General features: G+C 39.1%; 1 protein-coding gene across 1 annotated transcript in view; it reads right to left on the reverse strand.

Moving 5' to 3' along the window:
• LOC139724274 (uncharacterized) overlaps nucleotides 1-25,061 on the reverse strand; it is a 47,829-nt gene that overhangs the window by 21,925 nt on the left and 843 nt on the right. The window contains exons 2-9 of the mRNA XM_071635419.1: nucleotides 13,029-13,140; nucleotides 9,926-10,004; nucleotides 9,126-9,280; nucleotides 7,740-7,943; nucleotides 6,501-6,578; nucleotides 4,844-5,082; nucleotides 4,040-4,116; nucleotides 1,134-1,806 (exon numbers count right to left, since the gene is read on the reverse strand). Of these exons, the coding sequence (XP_071491520.1) occupies nucleotides 1,134-1,806; nucleotides 4,040-4,116; nucleotides 4,844-5,082; nucleotides 6,501-6,578; nucleotides 7,740-7,943; nucleotides 9,126-9,280; nucleotides 9,926-10,004; nucleotides 13,029-13,140 (1,617 nt within the window). The remainder of the gene's footprint in view (nucleotides 1-1,133; nucleotides 1,807-4,039; nucleotides 4,117-4,843; nucleotides 5,083-6,500; nucleotides 6,579-7,739; nucleotides 7,944-9,125; nucleotides 9,281-9,925; nucleotides 10,005-13,028; nucleotides 13,141-25,061) is intronic.

Genomic DNA, 25,061 nt, shown 5'->3' on the forward strand with positions numbered 1-25,061 from the left:
CATTTTGTAGCCAATGTACAATATAGGTAAAAAAAATCAAGGTCAAAGGTCAAAGAAGTCAAAGGTCAAAATTCTGTGTAGAAGTTTTGAAGCCCTCACCTAGTGCCATCACATAAAGCAAACGGAATCGAAATCGGGTTAGAAATGGCGAAGGAGTAGCATTTGGTAGCAAAATGTACAATACAGGTCAAAAATCAAGGTCAAAGGTCAAAGAAGTCAAAGGTCAAAATTCTGTGTAGAAATTTTGAAGCCCTCACTTAGTGCCATCACTTAAAGCAAACGGAATTGAAATCGGGTAACAAATGGCGAAGGAGTAGCATTTTGTAGCAAAATGTAAAATATAGGTAAAAAATCAAGGTCAAAGGTCAAAGAAGTCAAAGGTCAAAATTCTGTGTAGAAGTTTTGAAGCCCTCACCTAGTGCCATCACATAAAGCAAACGGAATCGAAATCGGGTTAGAAATGGCGAAGGAGTAGCATTTTGTAGGCAATGTACAATATAGGTCAAAAATCAAGGTCAAAGGTCAAAGAAGTCAAAGGTCAAAATTCTGTGTAGAAGTTTTGAAGCCCTCACCTAGTGCCATCATATAAAGCAAACGGAATCAAAATCGGGTTAGAAATGGCGAAGGAGTAGCATTTTGAAGCAAAATGTACAATATAGGTCAAAGGTCAAGGTCAAAGGTCACAACTGAAATTCTGTATAGAAGTTTCAAAGCTCCCATGTAGTGCTATCATATAAAGCAAACAGAATCAAAATCGGGTCAGAAATGGCGAAGGAGTAGCATTTTGAACATTTTGATCACACGCGGACACACAGACAGACGGACACACGGACACACGGACACACAGACACACACACGTACGGAGCCCGTTTCATAGTCCCCTGCTCGAACTCGTTCGGTGGGGACAATTATAGTTGCAAATCACTTCCGTCTGTTTGTCTGCATGTGTTTACCATTATCATGCCATTTTACAATAAGAATTTACTTCCTACAAAAACCTCCAAATAATTTGCTTAACCAGTTGAGGACGGACTGATTTTGCTACGACATGCATTTCCCATAGAAACCTGCCCGAGTTTACTCCGGACTCGTCCTCAACGGGTTACTTGCGTATTTGCGGAATGTATGCATACCTGGTTCTTTGGGTTTGGGTGGGGCACGTTTCCTTGTGGTAGCCGCCGTGCTATATGTTCTCAACGTTCTCTTTCTGCTGAAACCGTCTATCACAGGCTTGTCTGGGTTAATAACTGTTATCATGGCAGTCTGCACGGGATTGTGGAATGTGGTGCTGGGTACGATAGCGATGTTTTGTCTGGTGACGTAGATGGTCTGGATCTTTGGCCCTTGGCCTGTCGAGAGTACCTGCCTATTGTTATTGTTACTGACCACAGCTTTGGGCGCAGACATGGACTTCACGCTGAGAAGTCGTGTTTGCTTCTCTGGGCTCTGCTGCTGAATGTTTGTCATGGGCACTGCGACAGACGCATTGGTATTATTGGTAGGTGTCGTTTTCGACCTGTCCGCACTGGGTGTTTCGTATGTAATCACCCGTGTAGGCGCATTGGTCCTATTGGTAGGTGCTGTTTTCGACTTGTCCACACTGGGTGTTTCGTATGTAACCACCCGCGTAGGTGTCGCTTGTGGCTTTGGCACTGTCCTATACGTGGGTCTCGAAGTAACCAGAGGGGCTGCGGGGCTCATACTCCAGCGATATCGTTTCGGCTTCACCATGTTGAAGTCCTTGTTGCAGGAGCAGCAGTATGAGACATTTGTTGACCACACACCACAGTTTGCACAAAGAGCCTCCTGCAAAGTGTAAACAGAAGATACCACGCCATTAATTGCAAGATTTCACATTGAACACACTGCATACATGGTCATTTTTGCACATGTTTAATTTTTCACGAATTTTAAAAGTCAACCAATATTCGCAAAGTAACAACTCACAAAATTATTGCCCCCCATAACATAATATACATTGCACTTTCTTTTCTTTTTTTTACATCTCTGAGAAAGGAAATTGATAACTCTTCTCTTGAAAAGTGAAACTAACTTGCATGCCCAAATTCTTGAAATATAAGGCATAAACAGTCTCTGCCATATACAACTTTCAGAACGTATCAACATTCTTTCTGCATATCATTAAACTACAGCAAGTCAGGCATGTACTGGAGGATGGCTGTAGGATTGCCAGCCCTGAAAGAACTCTACATTTAGTATGGACAATATGGACAATGAATTGTCACAACTGATCTGCACATAAACAAACTGTAAACTAAAGTACGCATACTTGACGATATCACAAGATTAGTCTAGTATCCTTTCATGTGTTTCTCTTTTGTACTGAGTCATCAATAGGACAGGTACTATTCTTTATTCCAGTGGATGAAATGAACACAAAGCTGTCTGTATTCCTTTGTTCTACAACAAGGGGTAGTGTGTATTCCACGAATGGGCAATCAGTTGGATAAACTTATAAGGGAAAACATACTAGTTTTCATATGCAAAATTTTAGCCCAAAAGGTCTATCAGAAGTACTACAGTCTCACAGCTTACCCGATCACGGTAATTGTAGTTATGCAATTTTGTATAATTGCTAATCACATAATATTCTATTTCTGATACTCACTACTGAATGGGGATGGCGCTTCACAAATAGCAGTTGCGTGCAAACACTCAAAATTATTTCATACTTTTGATCTCAAAATACTCCTAAACAACTCATTATAGTGGCAAATTGCATCAGCCAGAAGAGTTTTTTGGCAGACCCTTTTGATGTATTGCAAGCAAATGCCAAATGGTGGAAGATGTTTTGGCTTTAATGGCCAAAAATAAGGGCATGACTTTGAGCAAAAAGTGACATAGACCAACTTCACTCTGAGAAAAGATATAAGCAGAATAATGAGCATCACCTCTTGGAAGGGGGAGGAATGAAAAAAAATTATCCAAGTGGAGAGTATTATGTTCATCGTCGAGAGCAAAAGAGTGTAACATGATCATTTCAGGCAAAATGAAATGGCCAATTAGCTATATGGGTAGGTATAAGTGGTAATTATTGACTACCAGGTGTATCTCTTTCGACTGATTTCTGTGTGAGTTTGTATACAGCATTAATTGGAAGAAACCATAAACATAATGGCCCGAATTCACGAAGGTGGTACAAATGAAATCGTGGTTTAAACCATGGACAAAAACCATGGAGCGCCAAGTGTCACATGGAATATTTCGTTACGAAATTGGTCATTTCATCGACGAAATGACTGTTTCGTTAACGAAATGTTCATTTACTTACATAATGTAATTTCGTTACAAAATAATCATTTCACCGACGAAATGACTGATTTTATAACGAAATATTCCATGCGACACTTGGCACTCCATGGTTTTTGTCCATGGTTTAAACCATGGTTTCATTTGTACCACCTTCGTGAATTCGGGCCTAAGTGTATGGGGGCATCGTCACCTCATGATGGGTAGATGAGATCAGTTTGGATAGAATGAAGGGTAGATGAGATGAGTTTGAATGGAATAATGGAAAGATGAGATGAGACTGGATGAAATAAAGGATGGATGAGAGGAGTCTGGATGAAATGAAGGGTGGATGAGAAGTTTGGATGAATAAGGGATAGATGAGCTGTGTTTGATTGGAATGATGGATAGATGAACTGAGTTTTGATGGAATGACGGGTAGATAAGATTAGTATGGATGGAATGATGGATAAATGAGACGAGATTGGGTGACAGAAAGGGTAGATGAGACGAGTTTGGATCTAATGATGGATAGACGAGATGTATTTAATTGGAATTATGAATAGATGAAATGAGTTTAGATGGAATGAAGGGTGATGAGATCAGTCTGGATGGATAAATGAGATGAAATTGGATGAAAGAAATGGCAGATGAGATGAGTTTGCATGGAATGATGGATAGATGAGATTAGTCCAGATGGTATGATAGATGGAATGAGCTAAGATGGAATGAAGGGTAGATGAGATCAGTCTGGATGGAATAGATGAGAGAGATAGATGAGACGACATACCTGATGCTTTCCGGACTCCTTGGTATCACTTGACTGGGAGGAATCACTTTGTTCTGACTGGCTTGATGATGATTTGTCTGTAAACAAGCATTAAGAGTGTCATACCTCTAAATATCATAATCGCAATAAATGAATAATGTTAAGAGAGGTTCATATAATGAAATTCTTCCAATAGCTCATCATCATTGAAAAAGAGGATATCCACAAGCTTGTTATCTGGTGCATATCTTTCAACCTGAACTACATAGAAAACTTTTGAAGGAGTCTGACATTCAGTTTTACATTCAGTCTATTTAAGTACTTAATCTCACCGCGATGCGCTCTTTGCAATGAATAGGACAAAAAACAGGTTAAACTCTGTAACAACCACAACGAAGGGATCATCAGATTAAGCTGAAATTTTGCTCCCTTACTGAACCTATTCTAACTATAACTGATACCAACTTAAAATGCAGTAGCATCATCCTTTCAAAAGGTACCAGCATTGAAAGTGAGGAGTGTGTAAAGGGTATTTCAGAAATGAAAAGGGGCCTCCGAGACATGCCTATCACAATATTCTACAAAGATGTGTCGAGAAAAACTGCAAAAAACACAATTCCCCCTTCATTTTATGATCCCTGATTTTAGAATCATCCAGAAAAAGACTTGCTCTTTTAGAAAAAAAAAAAAAAATGATGATTGAATAGGTGGACCCATTTCACCTATTTTGAATCCTCACATAAAATAAAAGTGTGTGACTTTTTGTTGGTTTTGTATGCACAGTCACATCTGTCCTTAACTTATCCAATTTTGGCGGAGCCATACCTGCATCACCAGCTCCAGAACTGGGGCTGGAGGCCCGAGCTGTCATGGTGTCACTGACTTTGCTGTCACTTTCTTGGCTACTGCTAGGGACGAATGAGGGGCTGCTGCTTGTGCTAGCAGTGGTGGTGTTCACCGAAGCATGCGGTGTTTGTCGGTGCCCCGTCACTACCATGGAGATGGTCCGGGGGTTTTGAACCCCATCTTTCTGCTCTGGTGGTGTAGTCACTGGCTCAGTTACTCTGAGATTGAACACACACCAAGATTGAGTGAAAAACACAAACTAATGGCATACGTCACATTCAAAGTCATCATTTCCATATTCATTGAAATCAAGCATGGTCCAACTGCTTTTGTTGCAGTGAGATTGGCCGATCAAGGACAGCAATACACAAATCTCAGGCCGGTGCTAATAAAAGCAATAAATCTGCATGATGTCAGAGAGATATGACAACACTCTGTGTAAAGTGTTTATAGTAAGTATTCAAAAACTACCTGATTGCTTTGAACACCAAGATAAACAACTGTCTCTCAGAATTTAAAAGAAAGAACAAGATTTCTAGACAGATATTAACACTGACAAACACACTACACATAATGTTTAAATCAATATCAATGCATACATTGTACATCCTGAAAATTTTAGCATAAAAAACAAACAAACAAACAAACAAACAAGAAAGAGATTTCCAAAATGGGATGTTAAATGGCCTTGGAATTCAAATATAAATGGAAAAAAGTCAAGATGTATGCAAAGTTGTTGTTTTTTTTTCACTTTGCCAGTAAAGTTTCATTTTCTGGTGAACAAATCCCACAAAATGCTCATTTGTGCCATATACAGCAGCAGCTATGGTTGTAACCATTGCATTCATGGCAGTTGCACACAAAAAAAAAGCCTTCTCGACCTTTAGCATAAATTGATTTGTTGCTTGCTAAATATAGCATATGTCACATATATTACATCTCTAGCAATGTTTCATGTTGCTTCCATACTCTTCAGTTCCATTTTTCTTCACTATCTTTCACTGTTTCAACACCTAAAATTTCTATTAGAAAAGACTCACAACATACTCAGTCCCATACATGCATAAGTTCCTGGTTACTGTATACGCCAAATATTTCGTGACGTTTTGATTTTTGCAAATTTCGTGAGTCAGGTGCCATTCGCAAAATTAAAGACACGCAAAAATATTGACTCTGATCCTGATGTGGATGTGACGTACGTGTACACATACATTTCTCCGTTCAGTACAGGACTCCATAATCGCGAATTTAACCACACGCGAAATCGTCGGGAATTCCCGATTCACGAAAATTTAGACTCGCGAAATATATGCCGTATACAGTACTTTTCTCATGCTTTATTGCTTATTACAAGCAGGAATGTCACTCTTCAAGACATGGCAACATCTTGTAACACCCAAATGGTGCGGCTGCCTGTGAAAAATCTGAACTCACAATGTTAACACACTAGAGGATAGCAAGCCATAAAATAGAAGTTATTATCTGTATGCAGACAAAAATACGACAACAGTAACAATCGCCATGTGCAGAAGAGTTCAACAATACTGTGTTTCAGCCAATCTTATCCATTTCAGCGGTGGACCCACAGGGTGAAATCTGAGAAGAGGTTTGAGGCATATGACCGCATGAGCCTTACGTTTTGGCAAAGTTCCAGCTCCTTGATTTCGTGGATGGAGTTCCCTGTACGACGGAGGGAGTTGTCTGTTGCTGTCTCCTTATATGGGATGTAAAAACACAATAGAAAGGGCACAATTAGTGCAAGGAGATTACAATCCCCTATGCAATGATGACATAGTTGCTTTGAGCCGTATCCAGGCAATTACCCCCAGAGGGCAGTTCCCAACCCCCCCCCCCCCCCCAAATACTGGTTAGTTGTAAGGTTAAAGTAAAGATTAGGGTTAGGTTCAGAGTTTGGAGTTTGGGTTTGGAGTTTGGGTTAGGAGTTTGGGTTAGGGTTAGGATTAGGTTCAGGATTAGGATTAGGATTAGGGCCAGGGGAAGGGTCCAGGGTAATTACCCAGGGGGTAATTGCCCTAGACCTGCTTTGAGCTGATGCTAACAGAGATAAATACTAACATATCACCAGCAAGGCCAGAGTGTTATCAGAGGGCAACACCAACCTAACATGTATTCGAGTCGGTGGGACTATGACATGCTTTGTCATATCTAATCCCTCACAGAGTGTGTATGAGAGTGTATGAGGCTTCAGACCACATCCTCATTTAAGAGAAACCTTGGAGAGACTCTCACTTCTTCACCACTGCGAGTACGTTGCAGTTTACAAAGGAAGTGCTTGACAATTTAATTGTCATCTGAAACATAACACAACACACGCATTCACCGAAACGCCCACGGACAGACATGCATGTATGTCCCACAGCAGTTTGTGCAAGATTACAGTACGTCCTCTCTCAAAGTTAGTTTACATTACTATAAAACAAACATTTGTAGTGCAAAATATTAAGTGAATGGTATGCTTACATATTACAGGTTTATCCAATGCATGAACTATTTGTCTGATCATTTTGTCTATGCATAGAATGTAAACCAGTTTAAATCAAATTAAATCAAATTCACTTTATTGATAATTATAAAAAACAGAAATGTATGCATTGTAAAATGTGCTGGGGAGTTCTCAAAGAAAGCCAAAGGCTTGAGACAAATGTGTTCTCCTTTGTAGAGTTGTAGTTGGTAGGGTTGGATTGCATAAAATTGCATAAAATTTCCAGTGTATAACCACAAAAAAAAAGAAAAGAACACTGAGGTAAATTGACAGGTGAACATTTAAAAGGAACTCTACAACCAAGCCCCTTGGTGTAGTAAATGAAACCTTAATTAACTGAAGTATATATTTCAAAGCATAGTCTGTACTCACCCACTCATATTAAGGCCGGTGGCGTTTCCTCTCAAACCGCCCCCTCGCCCCCTACTGCGGCATTCACTGTTGACGCCTCTTCCTCTACCACCTCTGCCACGCCCCCTGCCCCTCCCTCTGCCCCGCCCCCTTTCCCATCGCTCAGGAGTTTTGTCCATCTGGGCACACCTTTCTGGACCCGTTTGATGCAGAGACTGAGATGAACTACAGAAGAGGAAAAACAAACAAATAAAGACCACATAGTAAAATGTACCATAAAGTTAAAGCCCATAATATTGAAAAGGCAGACTGTGTTGTTGCTTTTTTTTTTATTTTGCATGCATAATGAAGTGGACTGGGAATTTTCTAATACATGCGACGTTACCACTAGACGAGATATCAGCGAATCTACACTGACATCCTTCCATGCATATTAAAAGGCATATATCATAAAAGGAACAAATACACGCAGAACAATCATTGTTTCAGGGCTCTAAGATAAAAACAAGACTAAGAAATTTAGAATTGATTGCAGAAAAGTTGTTAAAAGATACTGCAAATATTGTCAAAGATACAGTGCTATCCTTCTTGGTCAGATAAGTATATAAACAAAACATAAAACTGTATACTAATTCCCACATGTCATTTTCACCCAAATCTGCCATTTCAATACCATGCTTCCCATATTGTTGCAGTTCATGGATCAGACAAACCTGCCAGAGGTAAATGTTGTTTCAAGGACACAATAGCCACCCCCAATCTGAGAGAGAAACAGAAAACAGGTGACTCCCATTGCAACAAAGTTCTAAGGACTGCCCGTTTTCTTTCATTTATATCAAAATTTTGCAATAACGGAATAGCAATGAGCATCCAGTTATACTGCAGACACGGTTATTTTTGCGTGCAGATATTTTCGTGAATGAGGAGGTCACAGACATTTTCTCAAGATGCTGTTTTCGCAAATTGACACAAAGACAACAATAAGCGCACTGCGTGTTGTCAAATTCAAGGTCAAACTGTGATTCATGAAATTCACAAAAAATTAAACCCTCGTGAAAAAAAAATAACAGCTTATGAAATACAGTATATGATGTAGATGATAATTTGACGGGCTTGAATATACTCAGTTGCCTCAAGAATTTTGTTGTAGCTATGTTATATTGTAAAAGTTGAAATTTTCGCAGTGTTGAAATTTTCGCACATTTTGCAAAACCAGAAACTAACGCAAAAATAAAGGCACACAAATATTTTTTCTTGTCATATGTTCCAGTACTTGATGTCTTGATCCCGGAGAATTAAAAACCAGTGACAACTCTTCTTACCCGGCCGAGCGTGAAAAAGTAGTTGCGCGAAAATATCCACTTTTACAGTAAGAGGAGTGCACTGTACATATTGCTGTCCACTCACTTGTCTCCACCAGCGGAGAGGATTCTCAGTCCAATGCCATGCTTCCCTCCACCATGCCCATCTCTAACACGATCCCCTTCCGGCTCTACAGAATGCACGCAATCCTGGCCGGAAATCTTCTTCGGAATCGTTTTGGTGTTCTTCCGACTGTATGTCTGCATATTCATAAAAATAGAACAGAAGTGTACCCACAACTTGTGTAAGCACCTACTAATAAATCCTACTTATTACTGGCTTTGCAAAAGGTATAGAAACACTTTGAGAATTAATGTACTAATACACTACAAAGTAAAGTGATGTAGGGACATGGAGCTATACTCAATACAAAATACTTCAAGCCTTGTATTACTGTAAGGAATATCTGTTTGAACAAAAAAGCTTATGAATGAGCAGATCCTACATTTCCAGGGCAGTGATATCCATAATGGTAAATGAGGAACAATACAATATGTCTGCTATAATGTATCTGCCAAGTACTTATGTCATACAAATGTACCATAGGGAAGGTACAGATTTTTTGAGGATGTACACCACTGTATGCTGCAATGACTGACCTTCATAAATGACTAGTGATGGATCCACACAATCAAGCACTTTACGAACATGAGGAAATACTCTAGTGTATAATGGGCTGTCAGAAAGCCACAGGTAAGAAAAAAAAAAGGTCTCACTAATGATCACAGGAATTTCACAATGAAGCTGAAAGGAATTTAAAAAAAAAAAATACAATTATGTGCATTTCATGGTACAATATTTCACATCACAGTTACACATGGCCAAACCAAAGAGAGTGTGTTTACCTGTGGACTAAGGTGCTGGCTTGCACTCGTAGCAGAGGATGCCGATGAGTTCGGACCGATAACAATCACTTCTGGATCTCTGAAATTAAAAGACATAGATAGCTTGATGTACAATATGTACTACACTTTACTGGAATATTGTCTACTTGTAAATTAGGCACAAATTTATAAAACATCACTTGGCTGGGTTATGTACATTACTGACCTAAGGATATTGCTAAAATAATCTACACTGTATAATGCAAAATAGCCAAAACACATACAAGTACAGTACATATGTGTATAACACATGTAGATACCACAAATGATGTTACCTCATGTACTACACCAAGAAGAGTACACATACAATGTACTGACATTTGCAACCATTGATTCCCCATCAAGATTTTGTTTCTTTCTCTCTCTCTCTCTCTCTCTCTCTTTCTCTTGTTTGTTCATCAGGAATGTCCTTTCTGATAAACAACCCTACACTGTATCTCTTCTCTGTCACATTTATCACTATTAAAATATGTCATGCACGACATGGTGGCATTTGTACCAATGCTTCAGGTTTCTGCTTACATGTATGCAAACAGTAAAATGTATTGGCAAGATGTGAAAACTGTTATTATTTAAACTGGCATTGTATTTGACAAATACCTTGTGTTCTGCACAAAATGCTCCTTCAAAATACATTGTAATTTTACAGAGGGTGTAGAATATACAACTGAAAATGACTAACAGTAAAAGACTTAAAAAATAAAAAAAAACTCTTGCAAGTTCAACACACACATAGTGGCATTCATGTACACTTGTACAGACATGCCATTATACTTCACTTGCTTGACATGAGCATTTTGGTCAAACATCTTTGACAGAAAAACATGATTTTCCATACTCCATAATTAATATTTAATTCTACTTAATGAAATACTGAGCTCATTTGAGAATGAATACAGGGCAGAGCCAGGCAGAGCAAATGCTGTTTCGATAAGGTTTACGGATTTGATATTCACTTGCGTCTTACTTGTTTTTATACCCAGGATGCATTCTCCTCACTGCAATTTTGTTACCATGACAAGTGTAAATTTAAAGTGCTAACAATAGACACTCCAATAAAATCAGCAACATAATGTAATGTACACTGTACTGTACATCTATATCCCACGCTACACTCGTAGATCTCTAAATCCATGCACCTACAATGTACTGTGTGATCAAGTGCATACAATTTTGTACATATGGTATGATTTACAGACAAACATACAGTGTACATTAGTCTACCCTGTACTTCATGTGCAAAAAGAACCAAACTTGGAACTGCATTTGGTTACACTATATGGAATTCCAGGTGATGCCATCCACCATTGAGATGCATTCTAGTAAGTACTTTATACATCAGATGTACATCAATTCATTTGACCTGCACCATGTATAATGTAATATTCTCCTCACTATAACATGATCTTGAGAAGTGACTGATATGACTACTGCAGTTTTGTGCGTCTAGGTACTTTATAATATACAGTAGGTTCCCTTGTATTTTTTGATGATATCCAATAACATGTCAATATGCATCAAACATGAATGCAAATATCCAAAAGATATTCAATATTGATAATAAAATATAACAAGAACTCTACATCCCATTTCAGTTTTCTGTTCACATGCAATGTACATCCATATTGCTACTGTATGTATACAGAATATTTGTCCATTACAACTTGAGGGGGATACAACAAAGACTTTAAATACAGATGAAGCAACAATACATTGTACATGCCATAAGATAATGTTGATTGGCATGCCTCAGTGTTACCTAACTTGCCACAAGAGGTGTATGATATATTACAATGTACATTCACATACACCATCACTAAATTTCAACAAATTTACTGAATCAGTGATCAACGTGTTGTAATATCTTCTTTGATACCAGGTACAACTGCAAAATACTGTATAACATACATTGTACATTTTGAATTTTTGCATGAACAGGAAAGTTTCAGAAAGTGATTGTAAACCCTGTGACCCATTCAAGATCTATATTGTATGGGGGGGGGGGGATGAAAATATTTTGATAGTTCTTCAATGTGCACTGCTTCTTGGGTGGTAGAAGGCTTAATGGTGCACCACGTATTCTTTCTAGGGTATGTATTTGGCCCTGAAAAGGGCCTACCTAGTCCCGACGTTTCGGCAAGCATGTTCTCGCCGAAACGTCAGGACTGGGTAGGCCCTTTTCAGGGCCAAATACATGTACATACCCTGAAAGAATATGTGGTGCACCATTAAGCCTTCCACCACCCAATGTTCTACCACCATGGAAGCCTTCAAAGATTTCTACACTGCTTCTGACCTAATCTAAGTTCGATTGAATTCAATGTTTGATTAATGGCAAATCGATAAATTTCCGTTATTAGATCTCTCCTCTCACCTTCACCAGCTCTAAAAAATACTTCTTCCAGTCTCATGTTTGAGTGACTTTCATCTGGTGCTTAAGAAAATGCTAAAAATGTTATGCTTTGGACTCAGACTCCAGACCCAGGAAATATGACCTAATGACCTATGATCTACAAGATATATCATGTTCAGAGCTGCATCACAATGGTACTTCAAACTATGATACAATGTACTTCAGCTATGATACCTTCAAACTATGATACTTACTAGCTGTATCCTGTATATGCCAGAGTATAACCATGTCAAGGTCACCTTTGTAACAGTGTTCAAAATATATTAAAGCCATTCAGCAAGTCTAATTTATTGCAAATCAGGACTTCCCAACAATTTTGCAAGTGGCTAAATTCGTAATCAAACAATACCGTATTATTACGCACCTTGTTCATGTACTGTTTACTGCACACCAGCACTGTACATGTATGACTTAATGAGTGCGTGTCACATTTATGTTGGCATCAGAGTTGATATTTTTGTATGTTCTTTAATTCTTGAATAGTGCCCAACTAACGAAATTCACAAAAATCAAAACCTTTAAAAACTGAAATACATGGCATACATTATTTAGAAGTTCTACACAGATGGATATAAGAAAGAAAAAAAAGTATATTTATGAATATATTGTCCTGTGCATCATTACCTGAACCAGGTACAAAACTAAACTTACTGGGTAGATGAGGTCTCTTGTCCAGAAGTTCTTTTGTTTGGTGTCTGCACTGTACGTGTTAAAATGCTCTGCTGAAAACCATGGGTCGGATCTTTATCCACTGCGTCCAAAGCTAAGAAGGAGACAAAGGGGAAAAGGATTTGAGTGAATAAATTAATTCCATTTAGACTGTATTGGGCAAATTTGCTATACATGTACACACAATGACAGATATTGCTGGCCTTGAGGGGAATGCAACATTTATTGCCTGAAAAAGAATCATACTGCCTTAAATTACATTCACACGCAGTTGCCAAACTTGAAGTTTACAGCTGTAGGCCGAAAACTTACATTGTAACTGTCGATGATTACCTCCACTCGTGAATTCAAGATGCGGGTTCACACGGGCACCTAAACTTCAAGTTACAACTCACAAGAGAATCCCACTCGATGATTACGCCGGAAGTGCAGAGTCTTTGCTAGATGACCCTATGCCCATACAACAGCACAGCTGGAGGTTGACCCCAGATGTGAACGAGAAGCGAGGTTCACGCTAACTCACAAGCTCGTTGATTATTGTGTCCACACGGAGCGAAACTACGAGTGGGGACCCCCCCCCCCCCATGGCTCATGAAGAGAGCGTAAACCCTAAGATGTCTCGTGGTTCTAATCATAGACTAAACTTTAAGATTGCTAACTTTCGAGTGCGTCCATACGGTGCTAAACTACAAGCTAACCATCGAGAGTTAAGTTTTCGACCTATAAAACTTAAAGTTTAGGAACAGCGTGTGAACCTAACTGGAGTCTTCAACTTTGGCAATAAAATTTCAGTGAGGGCAATTACTGTAAAACGAGGAATGTTCGCATGCACTTTAATTTCGCGAGCGCCAAGATTCGCGAAGTTAAAATGCGTGCAAAAGTTCTTGTCTACACTATATGCATTGAATGCCAGTGGCAATTCGCGAAAATTTCTTGCCACAAAAAAGGCTGTCGGCTCTAATTCGCGAAAATTTTATGCAGCGAATTTATCATGTTTTACGGTAATGTCTAGGGGCAAGACCAGTGCTGCAGGACTTACCCAACAAAACCATAGCATGAACGCTCGAGGGGAGTTCTTCCGTTGTCCACGCAAATCTTTTTAGGTTAGGGGATAAAATCTGAAGGGAAGAGTGACCCTGGGCTTGTTTATGATAGCGCCCAGTTGTGTTAATCAAATGAGCGAATGTGCGACCTCTTGCCAAATGGCAGGGCGTGCCTCTTCCGCCCCATGCACAGCCCATACCACGATTGCCCATGCAGCTTGGGGACGGTCAATACTAGTCATGTGGTTGGTCAGTTGTGAAAAAGACAAGATCTCATGAGACTGTTCCCAAGAAACGGAACTAGGCATGAATGTACATGCAAGGTGAAATGCACACTTGGGTGAATGCCACACTAGCAGATTCAGTTACTACCTCAGGCCATTATTACTGAAGGTAGGTTAGAATATTGCATACAATTGTACATTAGTATTGGCACACACCTCCAAAGCATTATCTGAGCCAACAAATTCTGGCAAAGGCAAATATTTAAGAGAAAAGTGCCTAAATTTGGTTCTGAGTAGTTGATAATGCCAAGTTCCGCCTAACACTAACTGTCAAGATTGGCAACTATTACATGAAATTTAAAAACAAATTTCAGAAGGCCAAGTACACAAATAACTGCCAACACAGACTGGAATTTTGTAGGGAAAATTAAGAGTATGACTCTTTTTTTCCTTGTCATAATATTTCGGTGGGTATAAATTGATTGTCAAAACTTTGGTCTATACAGCAGCATACGATGCACTTCATGGCTAAACATTACCTGCACAAATGTCTTCAAACAAGTAACAACAGTTAACCCAAATATTGGCGATTCTTTACCTAGTTTTTTTTTTTAATGTCCTTTTTCTGTTGAGTGGAAACCTTGCCACCTCTGACTTCATTCTACATCACAGGTAGCTCTTTCAGCCATACTGAAGACATGGTATACTGTAAGCATTCTTATACAACATAAGCTACATTTGAACCAAGAGGGCAAAACCTGTGCACTATGACATCAGTTAATATGAAAAGATACTCTTGTGTTCAAAGTGTTTAATCATTTCTGCCAATGTGAATGGGTCTTCACTTCACAAATTAAGTTGTTTGATCATTCCATCTATCACATGTTTTTAATCATGCTTTTCTTATTATTGTTTTCTTGCATCCACTTACTATCCCCCTTTCAAAATCATTCTTCTTGCCTATAGTGATGTCACCCATGGGGAAATCAGCTGATATAAAAGCATGCTCTGTGTAACAATACCTAACAGTATACATTGTACATCTTGCCAAAGCCAGGTGCATCAGTTCAGATGAGCAAGACAAATCTAAAATACTGTACATTACAATATTCCATACCTTTTCTTGCCATACACAATTCTGTAACATTTTCTAGCAATAAAAGTTCCACAATGTCATTCTATGAGACCTGTTTTTGTTTTGTTTTGGTTTTTTTTTTTTTTTGTTGTTGTTGTTGGTGGTGGTGGTTTTTGTCGGGTGTTTTTTTTTTTGGGGGGGGGGGAGGGGGTGGGGGTGAGTTTGTAAAACAGTCAAAGTATCAGTGGAGAGTATGAGGCATCATAATGTTGATGTCTCCTCACTTTGTTGTTTATGAGAGGCAATAAAGTTGATTGGGGGAGGAGGTAAAGTGGGTGCACAAAAAAAAATCATATCATTAAGAAAATATAAGAACATTTAAGAAAGAATATACAAAAGTGTATGTGATACATAAAAATGTACTTTGATCAAACAATTACAGAACTTGTGACAGTACACCTACATTGTACACTGGTACAATGGTACATGAGATTGTACAGTGTACAGTCGTACTCTACAGTTGTGTTTCCATCAGCAGAAGTGAACACACATTTGTACTTTAATAGATGTAGATTAGATCAAGGGACCTGTAAAGGCCTCTTGTACATGTAGCTAGTTGTACTACATTAGTATTAAATGTATACAATTATAGACACAATGTACATGTATGTATTATGTGATACAACATGGAAACTTGAATACGTTGTACAATCAAAACTATTACAAACTGAACATGCAATCTGTTTAAGAATGTTTTCATTACTGAGATTACACTCAGGCTTTTAACAATGTACAAATTATACATGTACAGAATGTGGATATCCTATCTACGTGTACCTCTGATTTTTCTTCATCTTCATACACACCCTCACTTTGCAATGTAATCTCTATCGGTGTTATCCCATATTCCGGGGAGCCTTGTTTCAATGAAATGCTTGCCACGTACAACATCTTCAGCAACATTTATCAAATGAATATAGCTGACATTCTCTTAATGAATTTGCATATTGCATGATGAGATGAAGCATGAAACAGGTCAAGAAATATTTTCTACAAGATGACGGAACTGGTTACATGACATTTGCTCCTGCGACATTTGCTCCCATGAAATATCTGCACGCTAAAGCCAAACATAAATTCTATTAACCACAAAGAAACATAACCCTAACCCTAATCCTAATCCTCACATCAAACTAAACCTAAAACCCTATCACAACCCTAACCCTACATGTAAGTCCTTGGAGAAAAAAAGACCGGAGCAGCTGTCACAGGAGCAAAATGTTGTGTCATCAACAGAGCTACTGCCATGTTCACTGAATCTGACAAGGGAAATAAACATCAGTGTCAAGACAACCTTTGTGAAATCCAAGGGGTGTGTTTATTCAACTTCTTTTGAGGTACACCATACAACATACTGTATTAATCACCAATATTTGAGGCATATTCCGGCAAACAGAGAAATGCAATGGTGCTTTCAATCATGATTAGAAATGTTGATTTAAAATGAAAAAGAAAGAGCAATTTTGAATGCTTTTGAGCCACAAATGCCTTTTGTGAAGTAGATATCAGAATTTCAAGCAAAGCCACTTTGAAACATACATACAATTATCGCGAGCCTTGTACATGAAATCTAATTCATGGGTCAAACAGGACAAAGCAGCTGGGCAGTGACAACTCCAAAATCGTTATTATTTATACATTCACTTGTAGGACTCAAACAAGGCATCCCGAGAAATGCATGTCCAACCACTATTCATACACACCTTTCGAAATGCTTTTTGAACATGGCTCTATCTTTCAAACATAAACACAGCCAAGGTGTGTATTGTCCAGGGTATTAATACACTTGTAACCCACTTGCCTGGTGGTGCAAAAACTCAATTCTTGGCAGGTAAAATGGACAGGCATGTGCCTGTCTAGGCCACTTGGATATGTGTGAGAATTCTTTTTTTGTACAAGATGCCCTGCTATGGTTGATATTTCATGTGCTGGTACAGTGTAATGTACAACAGTCTGCAAATACTGATTGCCAGAATTTGCTCAAGTCCCCCTATCACATGACTTTATCACCATGTGTTGCAATGTGCAATTACAAGTGTAAAGAAAAAAATCATCCCCAAATGTTGTAATAATGCTACTGGCAGTACCAGGCAATGGTAGCACATGTTTGAAATGCAACATTGTAGATGTCACACACTGTTTCTTCCCACAGTGTAATATCCCCTTCTTGTTGCTCAAACATGCAAAACACTGAATAAAGTAGGGCCTATAATAAACAAAATTGTAGTTTACACTGGAATAACCCAGGCACAGACATGACCAGAAACATCTCATTTTGAGCATAAAACTGGGGTCCGAGAGTTTTATATAGTCCTTAATATATATATTTGACATATAATACCTTCATATGTACATCGCACAATGCTGTAGAGAGTACATCTGTTACTGAGATAAGTTTTGGCAAGCATGTATTATCATTATTCTCAATGACTTCTCAAGAGTTTAGGTCAAGGGCTCTGCTGATATCCTAGAAATGACTTTTCTTTTTTCTTTCTTTCTTTCTTTTTTTTTTGGGGGGGGGGGGTGATATACATGTATTGTATGTAATGTTTTATCTTGACAGTTCTATGAATTGGTGTATAGTTCCAAATTGGAGAGGGCTGCAGATGGAATTCAACAACACTTTCAAAACAAAAAAATTGAACAAATTGTCTAACTTCCCCAAACTTTCCCCAGAATGTTTGCCTCATCTTTCATTATTCACTGAATGCTCACTTATTTGGGGGAGATGTTTCCTTCATGAGGTAAAGCTCTTTAAAATAAGGATATCACTGAATTAAAAGAGAATATGACAATAAATAAAATGTACTGTAAATTTATACAGCTGTGTGATTGCTAAATATTCCAATGACACAGCAGTCCCGCAAGGACAGATGGACCAACATGCACATCTTATTTGATTGTGTATGATATCATGAAGAATATGCCAATCACAATGATGACCTTGTCAATCTGTGCATCAAACAACTTCCCCATGATGTGTACTGTACATGTTATCAATTCAGAGAATACACAGAAGGTACAAATAGTGAGTCAATAACACTTCAGCTTTCCTATGATGTTTGTTTATCTCATATCATAGTCCAGTTATGACACACTGAAAGAAACAAGAGTACTGCAACATACAGCAGCGGTTGTCATTGTATAGTGAAATATGTCTCCATGCTAAGATATTTCTGGACATGGTTACTACACATGTACCTTTGCCACTCTTTTCCATCAAAATATTTGAATAAGCCTTCTAGAAGTCCCTATTCATGAATTGAACATGATGCAAACGGTATGCACTTTAAGTGTTCACAAAGCACAAGGATACATGTACACCTGTAGGTGCATGTACAAACATCGGGCTGGTTCACGGTGGAAAGTACCACCTCTAGTTCGCAACAGCCATGGAACAGATCCTTGGGATATGTAAATGCTAACTGTGAGGCCGTCAACTAGTAAAATCCCACAGATCAACCATGCCCCATCAATATGACAAAAAGAATATAAGCTCTGACAGTTAACAAAATTAAACAAATGTGTCAATGTGATACACATCAACCATTTTTTTTTTCAATTCAAACATATGAAATTCCATGCACTGAGTGATATGTACATTTCTGTATGTCTCCAAGGAGAATTTTTAATAGCGAGTAATTCTACAGGAGATCATTTAATACCCTTTTCGCAACTGAAGATTCTGTACGTATACGTACATAATGGCCTATGGTTTAATGGAAAGCATAGCAATATTGTGGGTACTCTCATTTTGACAACATTCTAAATGATGTTAAATCGCTCACTGCATGTTTATATTGCATTTAAGTTACCTTTATTTGAAAGCCCAAGGCTTTACCAAGAGAATGGTGTGTCACGGAGGCAATTCTGGCATACAGGCTTGTACATGTACATTTGTAGACCTTTGACCCTTTTCAAACTATATAATCATAGAGAAAACCAAAAAAATGGTAAAGCATAAAATGAATAGGTGGTTTCGGGCATTTTAGGGAGTAATAAGATTGGCGATTTTTGGTGTTTCATTGACTAATTATGGGTTAAACAAGGAATCTATAGTTGGGTGCTGTATAACCTTTTTTTTTTTTACCACTTCCTCAGTCAGGGAAGCAGATTTTCAAATTGTTGCACAACACTTGCCCAAACATAAATTTTACTTACTTAAAAAGAAGTCCAAAAATATAAGAAAATGATATAGAAATTCACACGTACATTTGTAAGTCAAGGGCTTGATAAAACACAACCATTTGAATTAAACAGTACAAACATGTTGATTTGCATGCTTAAACACATTGGAGTAACAAACTTGGTTCGATGAAGTGTTGGCACTGTACTACATGTACACTGGAGCTTCTTCATGAAAGTGTTAGAAAGTTGCTGAAATGAAATCAAAGTGTGTTGCATCACTACAGAGTCACTATCTAAAATTATCAGTCACAGAGTCATTATCTTTGGGCCTCTGTATGGTTGACATATAGTATCAATGTCTTGCCATGTGCTGCTAAGACCAGAGAACATACACACTCTTGTGGGTAGAGCTAGGAAACCTGCAAACCGCTTGCCTTTATCAAGACGGTGAACATATCCCCGGCAAGATGCTGACCAATCTTTCGGTCAAGCACTGTGGCTGCGAGCTGCGGTCAGTATGGTTGGACCTACTACTCATTGACCACCTAATGTTTAGTTGCTTGATAAGAATATTTAACACTGAAATTCACGTTAAAAACTTGACCTACGTGATTGAGAAAATCCAGCTCTATCAAATGCCGTTGTTCCCTTTTCGATTCAAAGTTTCAGTGCAAAAATATCGCCGTCGAACTTGTGTGGCCTCGTTTCAGCTCCCCGCGGTAACGCTCCTTACTGAGATCGACCGCTGTTTTTGCATTGACTATGCACGCAAACCGAGTTGTATTGAACACCGTGTTGTACGAAGCTTTTTAGAAACTTCCATAGACATTACATTACAATTCGGTGAAAATATTCATTCAAAATTTTGTCCTTGATTAAAACGATTAATGAACAGTGAATTTTCGCGTTTTCCCACACCATCCTCATCAACAGTCAAAGCCAATCCATTTTTATGTGCTTTGCACACAGTGTAGTGCGTACTAAGTGTTCAGTGCGCCAATTAATACGTGGTCGGTTTAAAAGAGGGTGGTCAATATGTACAATTGTAGTAGGGCTATCATACAGTAGTCAGTACCAGTGGCAGTGCCAGTGCACCCTATGTCTGGGCCATGTCTAACCCCGGCGCAGGGCGCTGTAACCAGTAACAGCGCCTCGAAGACTTGTATGCAATTTAGTGAAGTAATCAAGTGCACTCCGATGCTTGCAATTCACTAAACAACTCATCGTTCAAAACGACACTTGGATTCGCAACGAAAAGCCACATGTTGTAACACCATATTATTATACAAATAATGACTGTTATGAGGGGCACAGTTAAAATTATGGGCCCAAGGTGATGTGAAAACCGTAACTATGCCCGAAGCAAAGCTGTTCAAGGGCATGGTCACGGTTTTCACATCACCGAGGGCCTACATAATTTTAACTGTACCCAGAATATCAAGCAGTCATTATTTGTTTTATATACCGAAAATATAGATTCCGAAATATAGATACCGAAAATATAGATTCTAGTCTCTTTTACAGCACTCGTAATCAATGCTGATTGACAGCGCGGCGGTCGTATCATTGGTGCGTACAGTGATGTGTACAGTGTACGTTACGTGTACTACGGGGTTGCGATTGTCTCCAAACCAGTCCGCTAGTCTCTTTTACAGCACGCTGATTGAATGCCAGCGGTCGTATCATTGGTGCGTACATATGAGCGATCTACGTGTACGGGGTCGCGACTGTCTCTAAAACCTATTTACTAGCTGTGCCCGGGCCCCGGTCACAGTAACTCAAAAATAGGGCACAGTTATTTTCATGACTCCCCTTTTAACCAATCAGATGAGAGGATTCTAGAAATGAGGTATATAAAGGCAACTATGTATCACTCTTCATTACCACCGAACACAAGATTAATCGTCATCATCTTTGAGACCATCTCCGCGAGATGCGAATTGCCATTTTGAACATATCACGTAAACAAAATGATATGCGCATGCCCGAATGAATATTCATTTCAGTTCTCAACAAGCCATCCTGGTTTTTTTTCCACACGCATACATTGTGTATTATAATATGTGCTACGTTTTATCCATACCCGATTGACAGCAAGGATGTTGGCGTATGAGCTGAGTCTGTGGGTAATTCCATGAAGTTGGGGCAGTGTCCATGTAGCATCGTGATATTTTAAAAATACATTTCAGCATAACTCAATATTGATTATGCTATACATTTATTGTTTGTAGGCTTTACATTTGCATTGAGGCCACACATTTTCCTGGAAATTTTGTGCCATTCAGACTCAATTTTGATGAAGTTATTAAACAATATGTAACAGTGTCCTGTAGCATCGTGACGTGTCAGGATGTAGCATCGTGATATTTCAAAATTTGGTCCTAAGAGACAAATTATGGCAATTAGCTTGACCAAAATTTGATGCAATATGCATATTTACAAGATATGAATGAGAGAGCTAAATATCTCAAATTTCCTGTACACAGTTTTAATTTTAAAGGAAAATTACAAAATGTATCACGATGCTATGCAGTGTCCTTTTTTTGTGACATTTGGTGGACACCACGTAGCATAGTGACACATTGTGTAATTTTCTTGTAAAAGTAAAACTGTGGAAAGGAGAGTTAAGATATTTAGCTATCTGACTAATCTAGTAATGCAAAGGGTAAGGGCACCAGTATTCGGTCAGCCACTGGTATTCGGTCACTTATCACTAGTCACCAGCCAGTAAGTTCAACTGTCACAACACAGGCAAATCACACTAATTCACATACTTGCACACTCATTCACAACAGGAAACTCCCTTAGCCCCCTCCAAAAATCCATCCAAAATCCCAAATTTTACCATCAAAAGTGCAGAATCGGCGCTACTTTCCAAAAGCGCGCACGGATAAGGCCCAGTTTTAAGAGTACGGGTCGCTGAAAAAGCGCTAAAAATCGAGAAATACGCCGTTCTCTCGCGGGATTTTTCGCTTATCGCAAGCTTGGAGTGCAATGGTATCCTCAAAAACGCAAAAGAAAAACAAAATGTCCGTATGTGCCGATACAGTGTCCTAATGTACAAGGGTTGAATGCAAGTGCCGAGACCCCAGTATTCGGTCACCAACGGTCGCCGAAACGTCCCCGATGCAATTTTGCGCCAACAAGGTAGCGCACACACGCATTTTTCAGCTGCCTTGAACACGCATTGACTTTGAACACGCACATCGCGTGACCAAATACTGGAGCCGATGACCGTATACTGGGGAATTTTCAAGGTGAAATATTTCGGGATTTTGTACAATTCTGTGAGATATTTAACAAAATGAAAGTTGAGATTAACGAAATTTGATATATTTCACATACATTGCTGTAGATATGATGTATGTATTATTTTAGTTTGAAAAATATTGCAAAAAAGCATAAGTGACCGAATACTGGGGATGTTACCCTATTCATATCAAATTTTGGTCAAGCTAATTGCATTAATTTGTCTTTTAGGACCAGATTTTAACTATCACGATGCTACATGGACACGTCACGATGCTACATGGACACGTCACGATGCTACAGGACACTGTTACATATTGTTTTAATAACTTCATCAAAATTGAGTCTGAATGGCACAAAATTTCCAGGAAAATGTATGGTCTCAATACAATATTATGTAAATTTAAAGCCTATAAACAATATATATATGTATACTACTAGGGCATCGGTAGCGCGATGCGCTTTTTCATCCCCTTCGAAATTCACGCAAAAGTCGCGAGTTCACAAGTCATCTTTGACCTAGGTCTAGACGCTCTTTTATGCATTTACAGAACATAAAACTACTTAAAAACAATTTTTAACAGTAAGAGAAATCTATCATATTATCTTCGATACTAAATGATATCACGGAAGTCACATTTTGAATGCAAAAGCGCTAGCATTTTCAAATAAACTTACGACTACCAGATGCGTTCAGTGCATGTTGGGCAATGGGCAAACGTAGGGCGCGCGTTCGGTCAAAAAGTGGACCCACAATTTTGGCTTAAAATCACCTTTCAGGCATTTTCGCGGGTTTATCCTGGGAACAAATCTCCATAAATTTGGTATCATATGAAAGCTTGTGGTGGTCTCATTCTTCTCGTCCTACGCCGAGTTCAGATATCAAGACGTATTGCTACCTAAATTCAGATTAAAGCCTAAACATCGCTATAACTCGGCTGTTCCGACCGACTGTGAAACTGGCCATGCCGGTGTAGGGGGATTCAATGGTGCTGAATCCAAAAATAGCATTGGTTTTTCGCTTATTCCCCAGGATAAACCCGCGAAATAGCGATTAAGATACCCTTGTCAGCATAGTAACAGCATCAGCGAACTAGGCGAGGCGGGGCCTACAAGTCTAGACACGTAGTTACACGCCATGACTCGTGGTTACGGCGCGCACTTACGCGAAGCTCCAGTATCGAGTCGATTTTGCATGCATAGGTACGATGTTCAGCCGCCGCACTGACAGCATAGCGCACCGCCGATACGTAATGTGAGTACCGGTACATGTGCGCGTCTCCATGTACAAGTACTAGTAATCGCACATGCACCACTACTGTGTGCGCTTTTACTCCGCCGCGCTGTACCTTGTACGTTTGATACGTTCGGTCTCGCTCGTAAACCCGTGTACAAATCGGTCTGTGGCCGGCGTTATGTTCCGCGGAGACTACACTGTATGACAAGCTTCACGGAATCCTTTCTCATGGAAGAGAACTGTGAATGTAAAAAAATATATGAATAAAAATTCCTCCGGACCAAGATATTTCTCTGTTACGACCTCGTGTGCTCACTTTCCATGTTGTATTTTCCCAGCTAACTGTATTAAGTACAGTACGGTAGGTAGCGCGATTAGCGCGGCACCGGTACCATGCATGTATTGCCACATTGCTGACATATCACAACCAGTGCGTGCGATCACGAGTGCAAGTACAAGTGCGTGCCGAGGGATCGAAGCGGGCCTCGCACAGCTGGCTGGGTAGGTGTGTGCTAGCTGACAAGGATGCGCGCTTAGCCTTAGAAACACGCGCGCTTTGAATGTGATAAACGCAGTGAATAGCACCGCCCACTGGAGTGCGCTCGACAGTGAATTTCATTACGCTCGCGACCCACTTTTTCGCCAAGGTTTTAACAGCGTGAGGATGAAAAATACCCTGTTTTTATTTGCTCATAACTTCACCATTATTCATGATTATGGTGAGAAATTTTGCACATGTATTATGTTAACTATGGACATTATGGATATGTATGTTTTAGTGTGAAATGAGTTGTATTTCTCCAGTTGCAAAAATCTACCAGACACCCTAATACTACATAGCATAATTAGTATTGAGATTATGCTAAAATGTCACACTTTGTGCCCCAACTTCACGGAATTACCGCTGTAGTGTGAAAGTTGTACTATGATACGAAGTGCGGAAAGACTAAAAGTAAAACCTCGGATAAAATCTGTCACTGGGCTCTTAAAAGTCCTCTA

The sequence above is a fragment of the Diadema antillarum genome, unplaced genomic scaffold (genome assembly GCF_040938485.1).
Source record: "Diadema antillarum isolate AM-2024a unplaced genomic scaffold, OU_Dant_1.0 scf00000015, whole genome shotgun sequence".
NCBI classification, from domain to species: Eukaryota; Metazoa; Echinodermata; class Echinoidea; order Diadematoida; family Diadematidae; genus Diadema; species Diadema antillarum.